The following is a 19,108-nucleotide window of genomic DNA, read 5'->3' as shown; positions in this document are numbered from 1 at the left end:
AAAGAACAAGCACTCAGATGTTAGAAACGCCGTTTGTATGATATCTGACTGTAAGGCCTATGGAACGTACAACCACCAAGATGTAAGAAACGTCGTTTATCAGATATCTGACTGTAGGGCCTGTGGAAAGTACAGAGAGACAGTAGTCAGAAAAGCCGTTTGTAGGATATCTGACTGTTAGGCCTGTGGAAAGAACAAGCACTCACATGTTAGAAACGTCGTTTGTCAGATATCTGACTGTTGAGCCTGTGGAAATTACAGTGAGACAGTAGTTAGAAACATCGTTTGTCAGATATCTGACTGTTATGCCTGTGGAATGAACAACCACTCAGATGTTAGAAACGTCGTTTATCATATGTCTGACTTTAGGGCCTTGGAAAGAACAGGCACTCAGATGTTAGAATCGTTGTTTGTATGATATCTGACTGTAAGGCCTGTGGAAAGAACAAGCACTCAGATGTTAGAAACATCGTTTGTCAGATATCTGACTGTAGGGCCAGTGGAAAGTATAGGGAAACAGTAGTTAGAAACGCCGTTTGTATGATATCTGACTGTAAGGCCTGTGGAAAGTACAAGCACTCAGATGTTAGAAACACCGTTTGTATAATATCTGACTGTAAGGCCTGTGGAAAGTACAAGCACTCAGATATTAGAAACGCCGTTTGTAGGATATCTGACTGTAGGGCCTGTGGAAAGAACAATCACTCACATGTTAGAAACGTCGTTTGTATGATATCTGACTGTAAGGCCTGTGGAAAGTACAAGCACTCAGGTGTTAGAAACATCGTTTGTCAGATATCTGACTGTTAGGCCTGTGGAAAGTACAGGGAGACAGTAGTTAGAAACGCCGTTTGTATGATATCTGACTGTAAGGCCTGTGGAAAGTACAGGGAGAAAGTAGTTAGAAACGCCGTTTGTATGATATCTGACTGTAAGGCCTATGGAAAGTACATGCACTCAGAAATTAGAAACGTCGTTTATCAGATATCTGACCGTAGGGCCCGTGGAAAGTACAGAGAGACAGTAGTCAGAAACGCCGTTTATAGGATATCTAACTGTTAGGCCTGTGGAAAGCACAAGCACTCAGATGTTAGAAACGCCGTTTGTCAGATATCTGACTGTAAGGCCTGTGGAAAGAACAAGCACTCAGATGTTAGAAACGCCGTTTGTCAGATATCTGACTGTAGGGCCTGTGGAAAGAACAAGCACTCAGATGTTAGAAACGTCGTTTATCAAATATCTGACTGTAAGGCCTTTTGAAAGTACAGGCACTCAGATGTCAGAAACGCCGTTTCTCAGATATCTGACTGTTAGGCCTGTGGAAAGAACAAGCACACAGATGTTAGAAACGTCGTTTGTCAGATATCTGTCTGTTAGGCCTGTGGAAAGTACAAGCACTCAGATGTTAGAAACGTCGTTTATCAGATATCTGACCGTAGGGCCCGTGGAAAGAAGAGAGACAGTAGTCAGAAACGCCGTTTGTAGGATATCTGACTGTTAGGCCTGTGGAAAGTACAAGCACTCAGACGTTAGAAACGTCGTTTGTCAGATATGTGACTGTAAGGCGTGTGGAAAGTACAAGCACTCAGATGTTAGAAACGTCGTTTGTCAGATATCTGACTGTAAGGCCTATGGAAAGAACAAGCACTCAGCTCTTAGAAACGTCGTTTGTCGGATATCTGACTTTAGGGCCTGTGGAAAGTACAAGCACTCAGATGTTAGAAACGTCGTTAGTCAGATATCTGACTGTAAGGCCTGTGGAAAGTACAAGCACTGAGATGTCAGAAACGCCGTTTGTCAGATATCTGACTGTTAGGCCTATGGAAAGTACAAGCACTCAGATGTTAAAAACGTCGTTTATCAGATATCTGACTGTTACGCCTGTCGAAAGTACAAGCACTCAGATGTTAGAAACGTCGTTTATCAGATATCTGACTGTTAGGCCTGTGGAAAGTACAAGCACTCAGATGTTACAAACGTCGTTTGTCAGATATCTGACTGTTAGGCCTGTGGAAAGTACAAGCACTCAGATGTTACAAACGTCGTTTGTCAGATATCTGACCGTAGGGCCCGTGGAAAGTAGAGAGAGACAGTAGTCAGAAACGCCGTTTGTAGGATATCTGACTGTTAGGCCTGTGGAAAGTACAAGCACTCAGATGTTAGAAACGTCGTTTCTCAGATATCTGACTGTAAGGCGTGTGGAAAGTACAAGCACTCAGATGTTAGAAACGCCGTTTGTCAGATATCTGACTGTAAGGCCTATGGAAAGAACAAGCACTCAGATGTTAGAAACGTCGTTTGTCGGATATCTGACTTTAGGGCCTATGGAAAGTACAAGCACTCAGATGTTAGAAACGTCGTTTGTCAGATATCTGACTGTTAGGCCTGTGGAAAGAACAAGCACACAGATGTTAGAAACGTCGTTTATCAGATATCTGACTGTAGGGCCTGTAGAAAGTACAAGCACTCAGATGTTAGAAACGTCGTTTGTCAGATATCTGACTGTAAGGCCTGTGGAAAGTACAAGCACTCAGATGTTAGAAACGCTTTTGTCAGATATCTGACTGTAAGGTCTGTGGAAAGAACAAGCACTCAGATGTTAGAAACATCGTTTGTCAGATATCTGACTGTAAGGCCTGTGGAAAGTACAAGCACTCAGATGTTAGATACGTCGTTTCTCAGATATCTGACTGTAGGGCCTGTGGAAAGTACAGGGAGACAGTAGTTAGAAACGTCATTTGTAGGATATCCGCCTGTAAGGCCTGTGGAAAGTACAAGCACTCAGATGTTAGAAACATCGTTTGTCCGATATCTGAGTCTTAGGCCTGTGGAATGTACAAGCACTAAGATGTTAGATACGTCGTTTATCATATGTCTGACTTTAGGGCCTGTGGAAAGAACAGGCACTCAGATGTTAGAAACGTCGTTTGTATGATATCTGACTGTTAGGCCTGTGGAATGTACAACCACTCAGATGTTAGAAACGTCGTTTCTCATATGTCTGACTTTAGGGACTGTGGAAAGAACAGGCACTCAGATGTTAGAAACGTCGTTTGTATGATATCTGACTGTAAGGCCTGTGGAAAGAACAAGCACTCAGATGTTAGAAACATCGTTTGTCAGATATCTGACTGTATGGCCTGTGGAAAGTACAGGGAGACAGTAGTTAGAAACGCCGTTTGTATGATATCTGACTGTAGGGCCTGTGGAAAGTACATGGAGACAGTAGTTAGAAACGCCGTTTGTATGAAATCTGACCGTAAGGCCTGTGGAAAGTACAAGCACTCAGATGTTAGAAACGCCGTTTGTCAGATATCTGACTGTAGGGCCTGTGGAAAGAACAAGCACTCAGATGTTAGAAACGTCGTTTCTCAGATATCTGACTGTAAGGCCTTTTGAAAGTACAAGCACTCAGATGTCAGAAACGCCGTTTCTCAGATATCTGACTGTTAGGCCTATGTAAAGAACAAGCACACAGATGTTAGAAACGTCGTTTGTCAGATATCTGACTGTTAGGCCTGTGGAAAGTACAAGCACTCAGACGTGAAAAACGCCTTTGCCAGATATCTGACTGTAAGGCCTGTGGAAAGAACAAGCACTGAGATGTTAGAACCATCGTTTGTCAGATATCTGACTGTAAGGCCTGTGGAAAGTACAAGCACTCAGATGTTAGATACGCCGTTTGTCAGATATCTGACTGTAGGGCCTGTGGAAAGTGCAGGGAGACAGTAGTTCGAAATGCCGTTTGTAGGATATCCGCCTGTAAGGCCTGTGGAAAGTACAAGCACTCAGATGTTAGAAACGCCGTTTCTCAGATATCTGACTGTAAGGCCTGTGAAAAGAACAAGCATTCAGATGTTAGAAACATCGTTTGTCAGATATCTGACTGTTAGGCATGTGGAATGTACAAGCACTCAGATGTTAGAAACGTCGTTTATCATATGTCTGACTTTAGGGCCTGTGGAAAGAAGAGGCACTCAGATGTTAGAAACGCCGTTTGTATGATATCTGACTGTAAGGCCTGTGGAAAGAACAAGCACTCAGATGTTAGAAACATCGTTGTCAGATATCTGACTGTAGGGCCTGTGGAAAGTATAGGGAGACAGTAGTTAGAAACGCCGTTTCTATGATATCTGACTGTAAGGCCGGTGGAAAGTACAAGCACTCAGATGTTAGAAACATCGTTTGTCAGATATCTGACTGTTAGGCCTGTGGAATGTACAAGCACTCAGATGTTAGAAACGTCGTTTCTCAGATATCTGACTGTAGGGCCCGTGGAAAGTACAGAGAGACAGTAGTCAGAAACGCCGTTTGTAGGATATCTGACTGTTAGGCCTGTGGAAAGAACAAGCACTCAGATGTTAGAAACGTCGTTTCTCAGATATCTGACTGTTGAGCCTGTGGAAAGTACAGTGAGACAGTAGTTAGAAACATCATTTGTCAGATATCTGACTGTTAGGCCTGTGGAATGTACAACCACTCAGATGTTAGAAACGTCGTTTATCATATGTCTCACTTTAGGGCCTGTGAAAAGAACAGGCACTCAGATGTTAGAAACTTCGTTGTCAGATATCTGACTGTAGGGCCTGTGGAAAGTATAGGGAGACAGTAGTTAGAAACGCCGTTTCTATGATATCTGACTGTAAGGTCTGTGGAAAGTACAAGCACTCAGATGTTAGAAATGCCGTTTGTATGATATCTGACTGTAGGGCCTGTGGAAAGAACAAGCACTCAGATGTTAGAAACGTCGTTTGTCAGATATCTGACTGTAACGCCTGTGGAATGTACAAGCACTCAGATGTTAGAAACTCCGTTTGTATGATATCTGCCTGTAGGGGCTGTGGAAAGTACAAGCATTCAGATGTTAGAAACGCCGTTTGTCAGATATCTGACTGTAAGGCCTATGGAAAGAACAAGCACTCAGATGTTAGAAACGCCGTTTGTATGATATCTGACTGTAAGGCCTATGGAACGTACAACCACCAAGATGTTAGAAACGTCGCGTATCAGATATCTGACAGTAAGGCCTATGGAATGTACAAGCACTCAGATGTTAGAAACGCCGTTTGTATGATATCTGACTGTAAGGCCTGTGAAAAGAACAAGCACTCAGATGTTAGAAACATCGTTTGTCAGATATCTGACTGTTAGGCCTGTGGAATGTACAAGCACTCAGATGTTAGAAACGTCGTTATCAGATATCTGACCGTAGGGCCTGTGGAAAGTACAGAGAGACAGTAGTCAGAAAAGCCGTTTGTAGGATATCTGACTGTTAGGCCTGTGGAAAGAACAAGCAATCACATGTTAGAAACGTCGTTTGTCAGATATCTGACTGTTGAGCCTGTGGAAATTACAGTGAGACAGTAGTTAGAAACATCGTTTGTCAGATATCTGACTGTTATGCCTGTGGAATGTACAACCACTCACATGTTAGAAACGTCGTTTGTCATATGTCTGATTTTAGGGCCTGTGGAAAGAACAGGCACTCAGATCTTAGAATCGTCGTTTGTATGATATCTGACTGTAAGTCCTGTGGAAAGAACAAGCACTCAGATGTTAGAAACATCGTTTCTCAGATATCTGACTGTAGGGCCTGTGGAAAGTATAGGGAAACAGTAGTTAGAAACGCCGTTTGTATGATATCTGACTGTAAGGCCTGTGGAAAGTACAAGCACTCAGATGTTAGAAACGTCGTTTCTCAGATATCTGACTGTAAGGCCTGTAGAATGTACAAACACCTAGATGTTAGAAACGTCGCTTATCAGATATCTGACAGTAGGGCCTGTGGAATGTACAAGCACTCAGATGTTAGAAACGCCGTTTGTATGATATCTGACTGTAAGGCCTGTGGAAAGTACAAGCACTCAGATGTTAGAAACGCCGTTTGTATGATATCTGCCTGTAAGGCCTGTGGAAAGTACAAGCACACAGATGTTAGAAACGCCGTTTGTCAGTTATCTGACGGTAAGGCCTGTGGAAAGTACAAGCACTCAGATGTTAGAAACGACGTTTGTATGATATCTGACTGTAAGGCCTGTGGGAAGTACAAGCACTCAGATGTTAGAAACGCCGTTTGTATGATATCTGACTGTAAGGCCTGTGGAAAGTACAAGCACTCAGATGTTAGAAACGTCGTTTGTCAGATATCTGACTGTAAGGGCTGTGGAAAGTACAAGCACTCAGATGTTAGAAACGTCGTTTGTCACATATCTGACTGTAAGGGCTGTGGAAAGTACAAGCACTCAGATGTTAGAAACGCCGTTTGTCAGATATCTGACTGTCAGGCCTGTGGAAAGAACAAGCACTCAGATGTTAGAAACAGCGTTTGTACGATATCTGACTGTAAGGCCTATGGAACGTACACACACCTAGATTATAGAAACGTCGTTTGTCAGATATCTGACAGTAAGGCCTGTGGAATGTACAAGCACTCAGATATAAGAAACGCCGTTTGTAGAATATCTGACAGTAAGGCCTGTGGAATGTACAAGCACTCAGATGTAAGAATCGCCGTTTGTATGATATCTGACTGTAAGGCCTGTGGAAAGTACAAGCACTCAGATGTAAGAAACGCCGTTTGTATGATATCTGACTGTGCAGCCTGTGGAAAGTACAAACACTCAGATGTTAGAAACGCCGTTTGTATGAGATCTGACTATAAGGCCTATGGAAAGTACAAGCACTCAGATGTTAGAAACGTCGTTTCTCAGATATCTGACTGTAAGGCCTGTGGAAAGTACAAGCACTCAGATGTTAGAAACGTCGTTTGTCAGATATCTGACTGAAAGGCCTGTGGAAAGTACAAGCACAGAGATGTTAGAAACGCCGTTTGTCAGATATCTGGTTGAAAGGCCTGTTGACCGAACAAGCACTCAGATGTTAGAAACATCGTTTGTCAGATATCTGACTGTAAGGCCTGTGGAGAGTACAAGCACTCACATGTTAGAAACGCCGTTTCTCAGATATCTGACTGTTAGGCCTGTGGAATGTACAAGCACTCAGATGTTAGAAACGCCGTTTGTCAGATATCTGACTGTAGGGCCTGTGGAAAGTACAGGGAGACATCAGTTATAGAAACATCGTTTGTCAGATATCTGACTGTAAGGCCTGTGGAAAGTACAAGCACTCAGATGTTAGAAACGTCGTTTGTCAGATATCTGACTGTAAGGCCTGTGGAAAGTACAAGCACTCAGATGTTAGAAACGCCGTTTCTCAGATATCTGACTGTTAGGCCTATGGAAAGAACAAGCACACAGATGTTACAAACGCCGTTTTTCAGATATCTGACTGTAAGGCCTATGGAAAGTACAAGCACTCGGATGTTAGAAACGCCGTTTCTCAGATATCTGACTGTCAGGGCTGTGGAAAGTACAAGCACTCAGATGTTAGAAATGCCGTTTGTCAGATATCTGACTGTTAGGCCTATGGAAAGTACAAGCACTCAGATGTTAGAAACGCCGTTTGTCAGATATCTGACTGTCAGGCCTGTGGAAAGTACAAGCACTCAGATGTTAGAAACGTCGTTTGTCAGATATCTGACTGAAAGGCCTGTGGAAAGTACAAGCACTCAGATGTTAGAAACGCCGTTTGTATGATATCTGACTGAAAGGCCTGTTGACCGAACAAGCACTCAGATGTTAGAAACATCGTTTGTCAGATATATGACTGTAAGGCCTGTGGAAAGTACAAACACTCAGATGTTAGAAACTCCGTTAGTATGATATCCGAATGTAAGGCCTGAGGAAAGTACAAGCACTCAGATGTTAGAAACGCCGTTTGTATGATATCTGACTGTAAGGCCTGTGGAAAGTTCAAGCACACAGATGTTAGAAACGCCGTTTGTATGATATCTGACTGTAAGGCCTGTGGAAAGTACAAGCACTCAGATGTTAGAAACGCCGTTTGTGAGATATCTGACTGTTAGGCATGTGGAATATACAAGCACTCAGATGTTAGAAACGCCGTTTGTCACATATCTGACTGTAGAGCCTGTGGAAAGTACAGGGAGACAATAGTTAGAAACGCCGTTTGGAGGATATCTGACTGTAAGGCCTGTGGAAATTACAAGCACTCAGATGTTAGAAACGCCGTTTGTCAGATATCTGACTGTAGGGCCTGTGGAAAGAACAAGCACTCAGATATTAGAACGCCGTTTGTATGATATCTGACTGTAAGACCTATGGAAAGTACAAGCACTCGGATGTTAGAAACGCCGTTTCTCAGATATCTGACTGTTAGGCCTATGGAAAGAACAAGCACTCACATGTTAGAAACGTCGTTTATCAGATATCTGACTGTAAGGCCTGTGGAAAGTACAGGCACTCAGATGTTAGAAACGTCGTTTGTCAGATATCTGACTGTAAGGCCTGTAGAATGTACAAACACCTAGATGTTAGAAACGTCGTTTATCAGATATCTGACAGTAGGGCCTGTGGAATGTACAAGCACTCAGATGTTAGAAACGCCGTTTGTATGATATCTGACTGTAAGGCCTGTGGAAAGTACAGGGAGACAGTTGTTAGAAACGCCGTTTGTAGGATATCTAACTGTAAGGCCTGTGGAACGTACAAACACTCAGATGTTAGAAACGTCGTTTGTATGATATCTGACTGTAAGGCCTGTGGAAAGTACAAGCACTCAGATGTTAGAAACGCCGTTTGTCAGATATATGACTGTAAGGCCTGTGGAAAGAACAAACACTCAGATGTTAGAAACGCCGTTTGTATGATATCCGAATGTAAGGCCTGTGGAAAGTACAAGCACTCAGATGTTAGAAACGCCGTTTGTATTATATCTGACTGTAAGGCCTGTGGAAAGTACAAGCACTCAGATGTTAGAAACGCCGTTTGTCAGATATCTGACTGTTAGGCATGTGGAATGTACAAGCACTCAGATGTTAGAAACGCCGTTTGTCAGATATCTGACTGTAGGGCCTGTGGAAAGTACAGGGAGACAATAGTTAGAAACGCCGTTTGTAGGATATCTGACTGTAGGCCTGTGGAAAGTACAAGAACTCAGATGTTAGAAACGCCGTTTGTCAGATATCTGACTGTAGGGCCTGTGGAAAGAACAAGCACTCAGATGTTAGAAACGCCGTTTGTATGATATCTGACTGTAAGGCCTATGGAACGTACAAACACTCAGATGTTAGAAACGCCGTTTGTATGATATCTGACTGTTAGGCCTATGGAAAGAACAAGCACACCGATGTTAGAAACGTCGTTTATTAGATATCTGACTGTAAGGCCTGTGGAAAGTACAAGCACTCAGATGTTAGAAACGTCGTTTGTCAGATATCTGACTGTAAGGCCTGTGGAAAGTACAAGCACTCAGATGTTAGAAACGCCGTTTCTCAGATATCTGACTGTTAGGCCTGTGGAAAGAACAAGCACACAGATGTTAGAAACGTCGTTTGTCAGATATCTGACTGTAAGGCCTATGGAAAGTACAAGCACTCAGATGTTAGAAACGTCGTTTGTCACATATCTGACTGTAAGGCCTGTGGAAAGTACAGGGAGACAGTAGTTAGAAACGCCGTTTGAAGGATATCTAACTGTTAGGCCTGTGGAACGTACAAACACTCAGATTTTAGAAACGTCGTTTGTATGATATCTGACTGTAAGGCATGTGGAAAGTACAAGCACTCAGTTGTTAGAAACGCCGTTTGTCAGATATCTGACTGTAAGGCCTGTGGAAAGTACAAGCACTCAGATGTTAGAAACGCCGTTTGTAGGATATCTAACTGTTAGGCCTGTGGAACGTACAAACACTCAGATGTTAGAAACGTCGTTTGTATGATATCTGACTGTAAGGCATGTGGAAAGTACAAGCACTAAGATGTTAGAAACGCCGTTTGTCAGACATCTGACTGTAGTGCCTAAGGAATGTACAAGCACTCAGATGTTTGAAACGTCGTTTGTCAGATATCTGACTGTAGGGCCTGTGGAAAGTACAAGCACTCAGATGTTAGAAACGCCGTTTGTATGATATCTGACTGTAGGGCCCGTGGAACGTACAAACACTCAGATGTTAGAAACATCGTTTGTCAGATATCTGACTGTAAGGCCTGTGGAATGTACAATCACTCAGATGTTAGAAAGGCCGTTTGTCAGATATCTGACTGTAGGGCCTGTGGAAAGTACAGGGAGACAGTAGTTAGAAACGCCGTTTTAGGATATCTGACTGTGAGGCCTGTGGAAAGTACAAGTACATAGATGTTAGAAATGCCGTTTGTCAGTGATTTGACTGTATGTGTAGGAAGTACATTCACAAATATCAAAAACGCCGTATGTCACAAATGTTACTCAATGTCTGTAGAAATGGTACACAGTTGTACGCCATATATCACAAACGGTACGTAATTCAGCTCGCTAAAGTCAGAAAGACTCACAATTCCCGCTGAATAAAATTTGTTACATTTTGTTACAAGATACATCGGCGAACCAATCCCTGTGACGTCTGCCTAGCAACATGGTAGCTGTGGGCATCGAGAGTGCATTTAACGATGCAGCAGCGAATGTCTCAGCAAGCACCAGTTTATGAAATCATTTCTATTTTCTGTTTCAGTATTGATTCAGTAATGTTTTGCAGAGGAACGGGGGTTATTAGGCACACTACATCAAAACTTCGCCAGGTCGAACACTATTAATCTACAGTTGGGTATTTTTGGCAATAAGTCAACTAGGTTTATACGAGCTATGTACGGGGTTGTACGCCTTCATCATGTATTTAAAGTGCTGTAGGGAGAAGCGTAGGCACTGCAGATAAATGTACTTGTCAGGGTACGTGCATTCCTGTTTTTTAATTGTTTTCAAATTTTGAGTTGCAATCATTGTTCACACGTAAACGCCGAGAGAGCAGGATGAAGTGGTTGGATGTGTAGTTGGAAGTATATTGACTAGAGAAAACTGTCGTGGAACTTTCACTCGTTACAATTATTATTATTATATTATTCACATTCCGACTCACCCTCGTGGGATAAGTAGTCATGCCTAAGCGAACTAAACGAATTATCAAGTACCCTGTTGCGTATCCGTGAATTCAACGTCTGACACCGAAGCCATTTTGAGTTCGCGCCACATTATTGTCGATTACGTTCAGGAACGAGTAGTGCCAATTGACATCGGCTGATCTCCAACCACACTCGTGACCACTCGCCTCATTCTAGAACAAGCGAAAGCATGCATTCTACACGTGCTCTGCTTTAACCAACATATGTTTACTAGCATGCAAACAACCCATTCATTTTTGGATTCGTAGAAAAGTTGTATTTAGAAAACATATTAAACATGTTTACGAGAATGAGGCAGTGAGGAATGCGTTTGTGACGCGTTTAGAAGTGGCGAATGTTATGGGTAAGCATCGTAGTGTTAGGGGTTACAATGAAGAAGAGCCGTTCTCCTTCTCACAGCTTCAAATCTTATGTTGTTATCATAGATAATATAATAAAACCATGTTTGCAGAATCATAAGAAATCTCTACTAAAATCAGAGCTCATTGTACTGTTCCGATCATAACATAAACATGTGTTAATGAATCAGTATCAATAGTAAATGATGCCAGGTGTTCGCGAAAAGGTGAGCGTATCCTGCCCCACCAGTGGCACCCGTCACACACACATGCAAGTCAACTATTTACCTGAAACAACACGCGTTCACCATAAAATGTTTTGAAAGCTTTTACTAAAGGTATTGAATGTTGTTACCCTGATCTGACAACTTTTGGTCAATCTTGGGATACTCTTTTAAATCTTTGAAGAAAGAGCATGTTCAAGTGTACCTCAAAATGTGGACACCGAAGGCTGGGACTGCTGACCTAAAGGGAAAGTTGACTGTTGGAAACTTAAGTCACCCCTCTTGTCATAAAAGTTTGGTGGAGAGATTTAGATCATTCTGAATCTTTCTGCATAGATCTAAATATGAAACAGTCGAGACGGTTTCAAGGGTCTCTTTTATTTCTAGATCAGGCTGCAAATCAGTAGAAGGGAATTAGCTATTTGACCATTATTGAACAATATCAGATCATCGATATACCTTGTGTTTAAGTTACACTTCTTGGCCAAAGACACGTGTTTTGATGTTGCTAATCCGAGCAGATAAATTTTTTTCATATGAATAAAGAAACAGGTCAGCAAGAAGTGTTGAATAGACGTATTCACCTGCATCCTATGTTCTTTCGACTCACCTTTATTCCAACATGGCTGTTGTGCTCATCTATTTTGGCTCGTATGTCTTTGCCTGATTTTCTTGCCCGTTTCAAAAATTTCCTTGTGAATTTTAATCCAAATCGTATGTTGTGGCCACATCCACCCCACATCCAGGCTTTAGTGTTTTCTAAATGTTTAGATTCATCACACGTGCATCTGTCCAAAGAGCCCTTGCTGCAAGCACTCGCAAAGGCGTGCACCAGACCGGCTGATGATATCGCATACAAGAAGGACGTTTCTTTAAATCCTGGAATAAACAATATTCAGCCTTGATAAACGAAAATTACAAAAGTCTTCATAGTACAATGTTAGCAGTGCTTAGTATTCAGGGTTATACGACAGTGAGATACACTTAGCAGATATCATTGTTTTATAAACATTCTGTTTAAGTCCCTATATGCTATTGATCAGCTATCGGCCTGTATTCAGGTTCTCCTCAGTTATGAATGTGATGTAGTAAGTCATATTTAAAGTAAAGCAGAAGGCTGTAAGATGTTAGGTACAATGGTCTAAGTAAAGCAGAAGGTTGTCCGATGGTACTACAATGGTTTAAGTAAAGCAGAAGGCTGTCCGATGTTAGGTACAATGGTCTAAGTAAAGCAGAATGCTATACGATGTTAGGTACAATGGTTTAAGTAAAGCAGAAGGATGTACGATGAAAAATACAACGGTCTGAGTAAAACAGACGGCTGTACGAGATTAGGTACAATGGTCTAAGTAAAGCAGAAGGTTGTCCGATGTTAGGTACAATGGTCTAAGTAAAGCAGAAGGATGTAAGATGTTAGGTACACTGGTCTAAATAAAGCAGAAGGTTGTCAAATGATGGTACAATGGTCTAAGTAAAACAGAAGGATGTAAGATGTTAGGTACACTGGTCTAAATAAATCAGAAGGTTGTCCGACGTTAGGTACAATGGTCTGAGTAAAGCAGAAGGATTTACGATGTTAAGTACAATGGTCAAAGTAAAACAGATTGCTGTACAAGATTAGGTACAATGCTCTAAGTAAAGCAGAAGCTTGTTCGAGATTAGGTACAATGGTTTAACTAAAGAAGAAGGTTGTTCGAGGTTAGGTATAATGGTCTGAGTAATGCAGAAGGCTGTACGATGTCAAGTACAATGGTCTAAGTAAAGCAGAAGGCTGTCCGATGGTAAGTACAATGATCTAACTAAAGCAGAATGCTATGCGATGTTAGGTACAATGGTTTAAGTAAAGCAGAAGGATGTACTATGTTAAGTACAATGGTCTAAGAAAACATAAGGTTGTTCGATGCTAGGTACAATGGCTAAGTAAAGCAGAAGGTTTTACGATGTTAGGTACAATGGTCTAAGTAAAACAGAAGGCTGTACGAGATTAGGTACAATGGTCTAAGTAAAGCAGAAGTATGTACGATGTTAAGTACGATGGTCTAAGTAAAACAGAAGTATGTACGATGTTAAGTACGATGGTCTAAGTAAAACAGAAGGTTGTACGAGATAAGGTACAATGGTATAAGTAAAGCAGAAGGTTGTAAGATGTTAGGTACAATGGCCTAAGTAATACATTAGGCTAAAGAATGTCAGGAATAATGGTCTAAATGAATCAGTAGGATACTTCAGCTGAAGAATATGATGAATATTTGACTAAGCGAAGCAAAACATGCAAAACAGGAGACTGTCAGGTGGTAGACATAATGGCATGAGTGCTGTAGAAGGATGTAGGGTGGTAGACATAATGATATAAGTGCTGTAGAAGGATGTAGGGTGGTAGACATAATGATATAAGTGCTGTAGAAGGATGTAGGGTGGTAGACATAATGATATAAGTGCTGTAGAAGGATGTAGGGTGGTAGACATAATGATATAAGTGCTGTAGAAGGATGTAGGGTGGTAGACATAATGATATAAGTGCTGTAGAAGGATGTAGGGTGGTAGACATAATGATATAAGTGCTGTAGAAGGATGTAGGGTGGTAGACATAATGATATAAGTGCTGTAGAAGGATGTAGGGTGGTAGACATAATGATATAAGTGCTGTAGAAGGATGTAGGTTGGTAGACATAATGGCATGAGTGCTGTAGAAGGATGTAGGGTGGTAGACATAATGATATAAGTGCTGTAGAAGGATGTAGGTTGGTAGACATAATGATATAAGTGCTGTAGAAGGATGTAGGTTGGTAGACAAAATGACATGAGTGCTGTAGAAGGATGTAGGTTGGTAGACATAATGATATAAGTGCTGTAGAAGGATGTAGGTTGGTAGACATAATGATATAAGTGCTGTAGAAGGATGTAGGTTGGTAGACATAATGATATAAGTGCTGAAGAAGGATGTAGGTTGGTAGACAAAATGACATGAGTGCTGTAGAAGGATGTAGGTTGGTAGACATAATGATATAAGTGCTGTAGAAGGATGTAGTGTGGTAGACATAATGATATAAGTGAAGAAGATGGCTGAAATATGGTAGGAATAACGATCCCAGTGAAGCACAAGACTGAAGGATGACAGCGTTAACTGTGTAAGTGGAGCTTAAGTATGAAGTATTGTAGGAATTACCGTCAAAGTGAAGCACAGGACTGAATTATGATAGGGTTAGCGGTGTTAGTAAAGCAGAAGGCTGAAGTATGGTAGGAATAACGGGACTTAGGGACAATAGGGTTAACGGTGTAATTGTAACAGAAGGCTTGGAAGGTTTGGATTGAAAACGGAATTTGGTATTATCTATGTTACATGATATAGTCATCTGACACGGAATAGCAAGGTAGGGCAGGCGTAGGTATTTCTTTTTTAAAACTAGCCTTTTCGGAGGAGTTTCTGCCTGTACTGTGCCAGGGTACAGTTCCATCTCTCCATGCTAAACTGATGTGCACATTCCATTGAAGCTAATCGAAGAGCTTGCACGAGCGTCATTGCTATTCCCTTTCCACGCCTGCACATTTTCTTCTGTTGCCGTGGCAGATAGAGCGTATCGCACACCTTCGCCTTGGAAAGATTGTAAATGCTGCTCTCGTCATCCTTGTGGGCAGTCAACAGCTCATTGATGCTGAGTGCTTCTCTTGCAGTCAATCTGCAACAAATATCGGGACTTGCAGAATAGTATTACTGTTTTGGAAAATCATTTCTACTCATCTACGGTACGATTTTAACAATATCAAGAAGACGAGCTAATTTGATTTGTGAGTTATGGTTTTATTACTATGGTCACCTATAATATGACGGAACGAAATGTTCGAAATGACGACAGATCAACAGGGCCAACCCTTTCTGCTGGTGACGTCATGTACATACAGAGGGTCTATGACGTCCAGGAATTAGGCTTGTTACTTTCGTTTTAGAAAAGATGACGGTACGATGAAGTTTATAACATCATGGTTAAATAACAAAAATAGAGTAAAAGTAAAATATCCATAGATTAATCTACGAGCGAGAGGCGTTGTCCGTTTCACTCTTCTTAAAGCGATCAGCGTTACATTTAAACATAAAAAATAGTCAGTTGCCATCTCAAAGGAAAATCCAAATATCTGATTTGAGGAAGAAGTGTGTTAATTTGTAAGATTCAATACTATCAACATTACGAATCATCGTTTTCAGACAAATGTACACCGTTAGTCATTCTTGTGTAACCATGGCTCACTTAATGCCAGAATAACATTTTTACAGAGGTCCGTTATTATCTTGTCGTCCGTCAAGACAGAAGGATCATATCTCACACAAAGGGAAAGTCAATTCTTACAATATTTTATATCACTATTTTATACCTGGAATAGGCCTAGATCTCTATACAATTTTTTTTAGTACGTGTGACTTTATGTATATACAAACAACCATACAACAACCAACTGTGCGGATTAAAATAGTTCCTCAAAAAAAGGGGACGTGAGCGTAGGTATGCTCAACTTGCTCTACAGGAACACCTGTTGTAGCTTGTTTACTACAAATTTATTTAAATACAATCGTCATTGACGTCATATAGCTGGAATATTGCTGAGTGCGACGTTAAACAAGAAACAAACAAACTAATAACCCTACTTGAGGATGCGAAGTGGTATTGAGGCGGACGTAAAATCTTGTAGACAGACCCAACAGACACCAGAAAAAAAAGGTTGTAAAAGAATGTTCCCCACCCCTTGACTGCAGGGTGTGGTGAAATCGGGGGTGTGGTGTGTGTGGAGGCGGTAGGGGAGGGGGGGAGGTGATTGTACTACGTCTGCCCTAATGCCGACTTTAGAGTGCTAGCCCACAGATGCCATGTCGCTGTTTAACATGAATACTCAGACACAGTATACTAAATCCGAGCCGACCAGTTTGTTAGCCCCTTAATGCCGAGTGCCAGATGGGGTAACGTCTTGAGTATGACGCGGCCGGGGATCGAACCCCCGGCCTAGCGCTCTCTGGGAGACGCTCTACCACTACAGCACCAGTCTTGATGGTAAGGCTATGTCAACTTTTATATAAACTGAACCAAATTAAAAACTTCACAATCCTAAGATTTTAACATTTTCACCAGTTATCATTGTGGGCCCTTATTGTGTATTTAAACAGTAATGGCCACGTATTGTCTTCAGATAACACCCGTTTTTGTGCAAGTGAATCGATCAGAATCATGTGCACAGCACTACAGTGGCAAAAGTGGTTTTTCACGTGCAACTGGTCACGTGGCCATAATACCGCACGAGTTTTCAGCCATACTTGTTATCAGTCATTAACAAAAAAAGAAAAACACAAGAAAACAAAAGTCTTTACGGCCATTTGTCATGCCACGCCTTTCAAATGTGCAACGTGAACGTGCCATCGGCATGTTGCAGACGGGAACGTCCGTAGCTGAAGTCGCAAGGACGATGGGTTGTAGTCGACGGACTGTTTATGATTTACAGACGCGTCTACAGCAAACGGGTACCACCGCTGATCGCGCTCGGCCAGGTTGACCACGTGTGACGTCACATGCAGAGGATCGTCAGATTGTCTTACGTCACCTGCGTAACCGATTTTTGACGGCTACATCAACCAGAAATGAACTGTTTAGGGGTAGACTGAGTGCGCAAACTGTTCGAAACCGTCAGAGAACTGCTCACCTTCAAGCACGACGGCCATAATGCGGGCCGATTCTGACTCAATTACACAGACGTCAACGTCAATTGTGGGCACAGCGACACTTACGATAGTCTTAGAGGAATTGGAATCAAGTCGTCTTCAGTGATGAATCCCGATTTAATCTTCGATTTGCTGATGGTAGGGCGAGGGTGTGGAGGCGCCGTCATGAACGTTACGCCCAGTGTTGTGTACAGGAAGTTGACAGATTTCGAGGCGGAAGTGTCATGGTGTGGGTGCTTTCTGTGGCAATGCATGTTCCAGGCTTCTTGTCATCCGTGGCAACCTCAACGCTGCTGCTTACTGCGACCAGGTACTGGCACCAGAACTTCTGCCTTTTATGGCAGCACATGGACCCGGTTTGATCTTCCAACACGACAATGCCAGACCCCACACTGCAATTTTGACAAAGAATTTTCTTCAGAATGCGGGAGTCAACGTCATGGACTGGCCGTCAAGGTCTCCCAACCTCAATCCCATCGAACACGTCTGGGATGCTCTTCGCAGAAGTCTGCGCACTCTCAAGAACCAACCACAGAATTTGCAAGATCTTGGCACCATTTTGCAGCAACAATGGCGTCGTCTTCCCAATCATGTGTTCACAAGCATCACAAGGTCCATGCGGAGGCGTTGTGTGGCAGTTGTCAACGCACATGGTGGCCATACACGCTACTGAACTTGTGTGCCATCAGATTCTCGTGCTTGGGACTTATGATTTAAACTGTTGATGTTATTACCGAATACCGTAGGTGCTTGGAACAAATTATGGTTACCACCGTTAATTAAAATCCTTCTTTGGACATTAATGATTATAAATTACCTTCTCTGATACATTCGTCCGTTGTATATCATATATGGGATTACTTTTTAAAATGTGAAGTTTTTAATTTGACTCAGTATATATTCAAGACTATATATATATACTGATACGCACCAATATTTGGATTTTGGATCATGTCACCCGTATCATACAAAACGTAATATCCCTTACTGTCTCGCAAGACGTATTTGTACAATTGTTTCCGGGAATGATGTTAAAATTACCCGCCTTGCGGAACTTAAGAGTTTCCTTCTGCATCAATATTATCCCGCAAAGCTAAATGAAGATAGCATACAGGAGGTGCTAAGTATTGAGCAATCGTCCGCATATTATCAGAAATGAGCGGGCCACGTGCACTGTAACTTGATAATGCCCTCATATTGCTTGACGACGGGCCATTATCACGCCCGTTGTTAGGTGACGTCATAGGGTAGGGATAGGTGACGTCACGTTCAATAGTGACGTCATCTGGTTTGTTCACTGACGTTTCCATATTTGTAAAAGTGGGTCAGTGACATTCGTGTTGATTGCAGTAAATGTTTCCAAACCGATATTGTTTCTTTTATCTTACAGCAAATTCCATCCATTTTAGCTATAATGAGGGTAACGCTATTTTTCAAGGCATTATCATTTGCAGAAGCCCTCGGTCTTTTCAACCGCCCTCCTCCGTCGGGCAGTTCAAGGATTGACTGTGTATTTTTTTCGTGTAACGGATTCTTACAAAAGTTTGCACATTGGTTTTTCGATTCATACCTCAATGAACCGAAAAAATACACAGTCAATGCTTATAACTAAATTCGACAGCATAAAACATGTTTAATCTACAATAGTTTAACCAAAAACAGTTGTATATATCAAAACAGACAAAAGTGACGAGATTTATGAACATTCCAGGTGTAGGAATACATACTGTGGCGTGACATGAATTATTGTTTAATTTATGCACATAAATTGACACGTCTACACTGTCAGTAGCCAATCAACGGAGAGCAGGATCAAAACAATGTTCATTGGACC

The 19,108-nt window shown here is 41.9% G+C and overlaps 1 protein-coding gene across 1 annotated transcript in view; it reads right to left on the bottom strand.

The window, feature by feature from the left end:
- LOC124119866 (protein Wnt-9a-like) overlaps positions 1-19,108 on the bottom strand; it is a 66,005-nt gene that overhangs the window by 25,051 nt on the left and 21,846 nt on the right. The window contains exons 2-3 of the mRNA XM_046482528.2: positions 14,982-15,250; positions 12,184-12,452 (exon numbers count right to left, since the gene is read on the bottom strand). Of these exons, the coding sequence (XP_046338484.1) occupies positions 12,184-12,452; positions 14,982-15,250 (538 nt within the window). The remainder of the gene's footprint in view (positions 1-12,183; positions 12,453-14,981; positions 15,251-19,108) is intronic.

This window comes from Haliotis rufescens, unplaced genomic scaffold (genome assembly GCF_023055435.1).
Source record: "Haliotis rufescens isolate VD_foot unplaced genomic scaffold, xgHalRufe1.0.p SCAF_4, whole genome shotgun sequence".
NCBI classification, from domain to species: domain Eukaryota; kingdom Metazoa; phylum Mollusca; class Gastropoda; order Lepetellida; family Haliotidae; genus Haliotis; species Haliotis rufescens.
The sequence above is the reverse complement of the archived record's forward strand: the minus strand, read 5'-3'. Positions and strand labels throughout refer to the sequence as shown.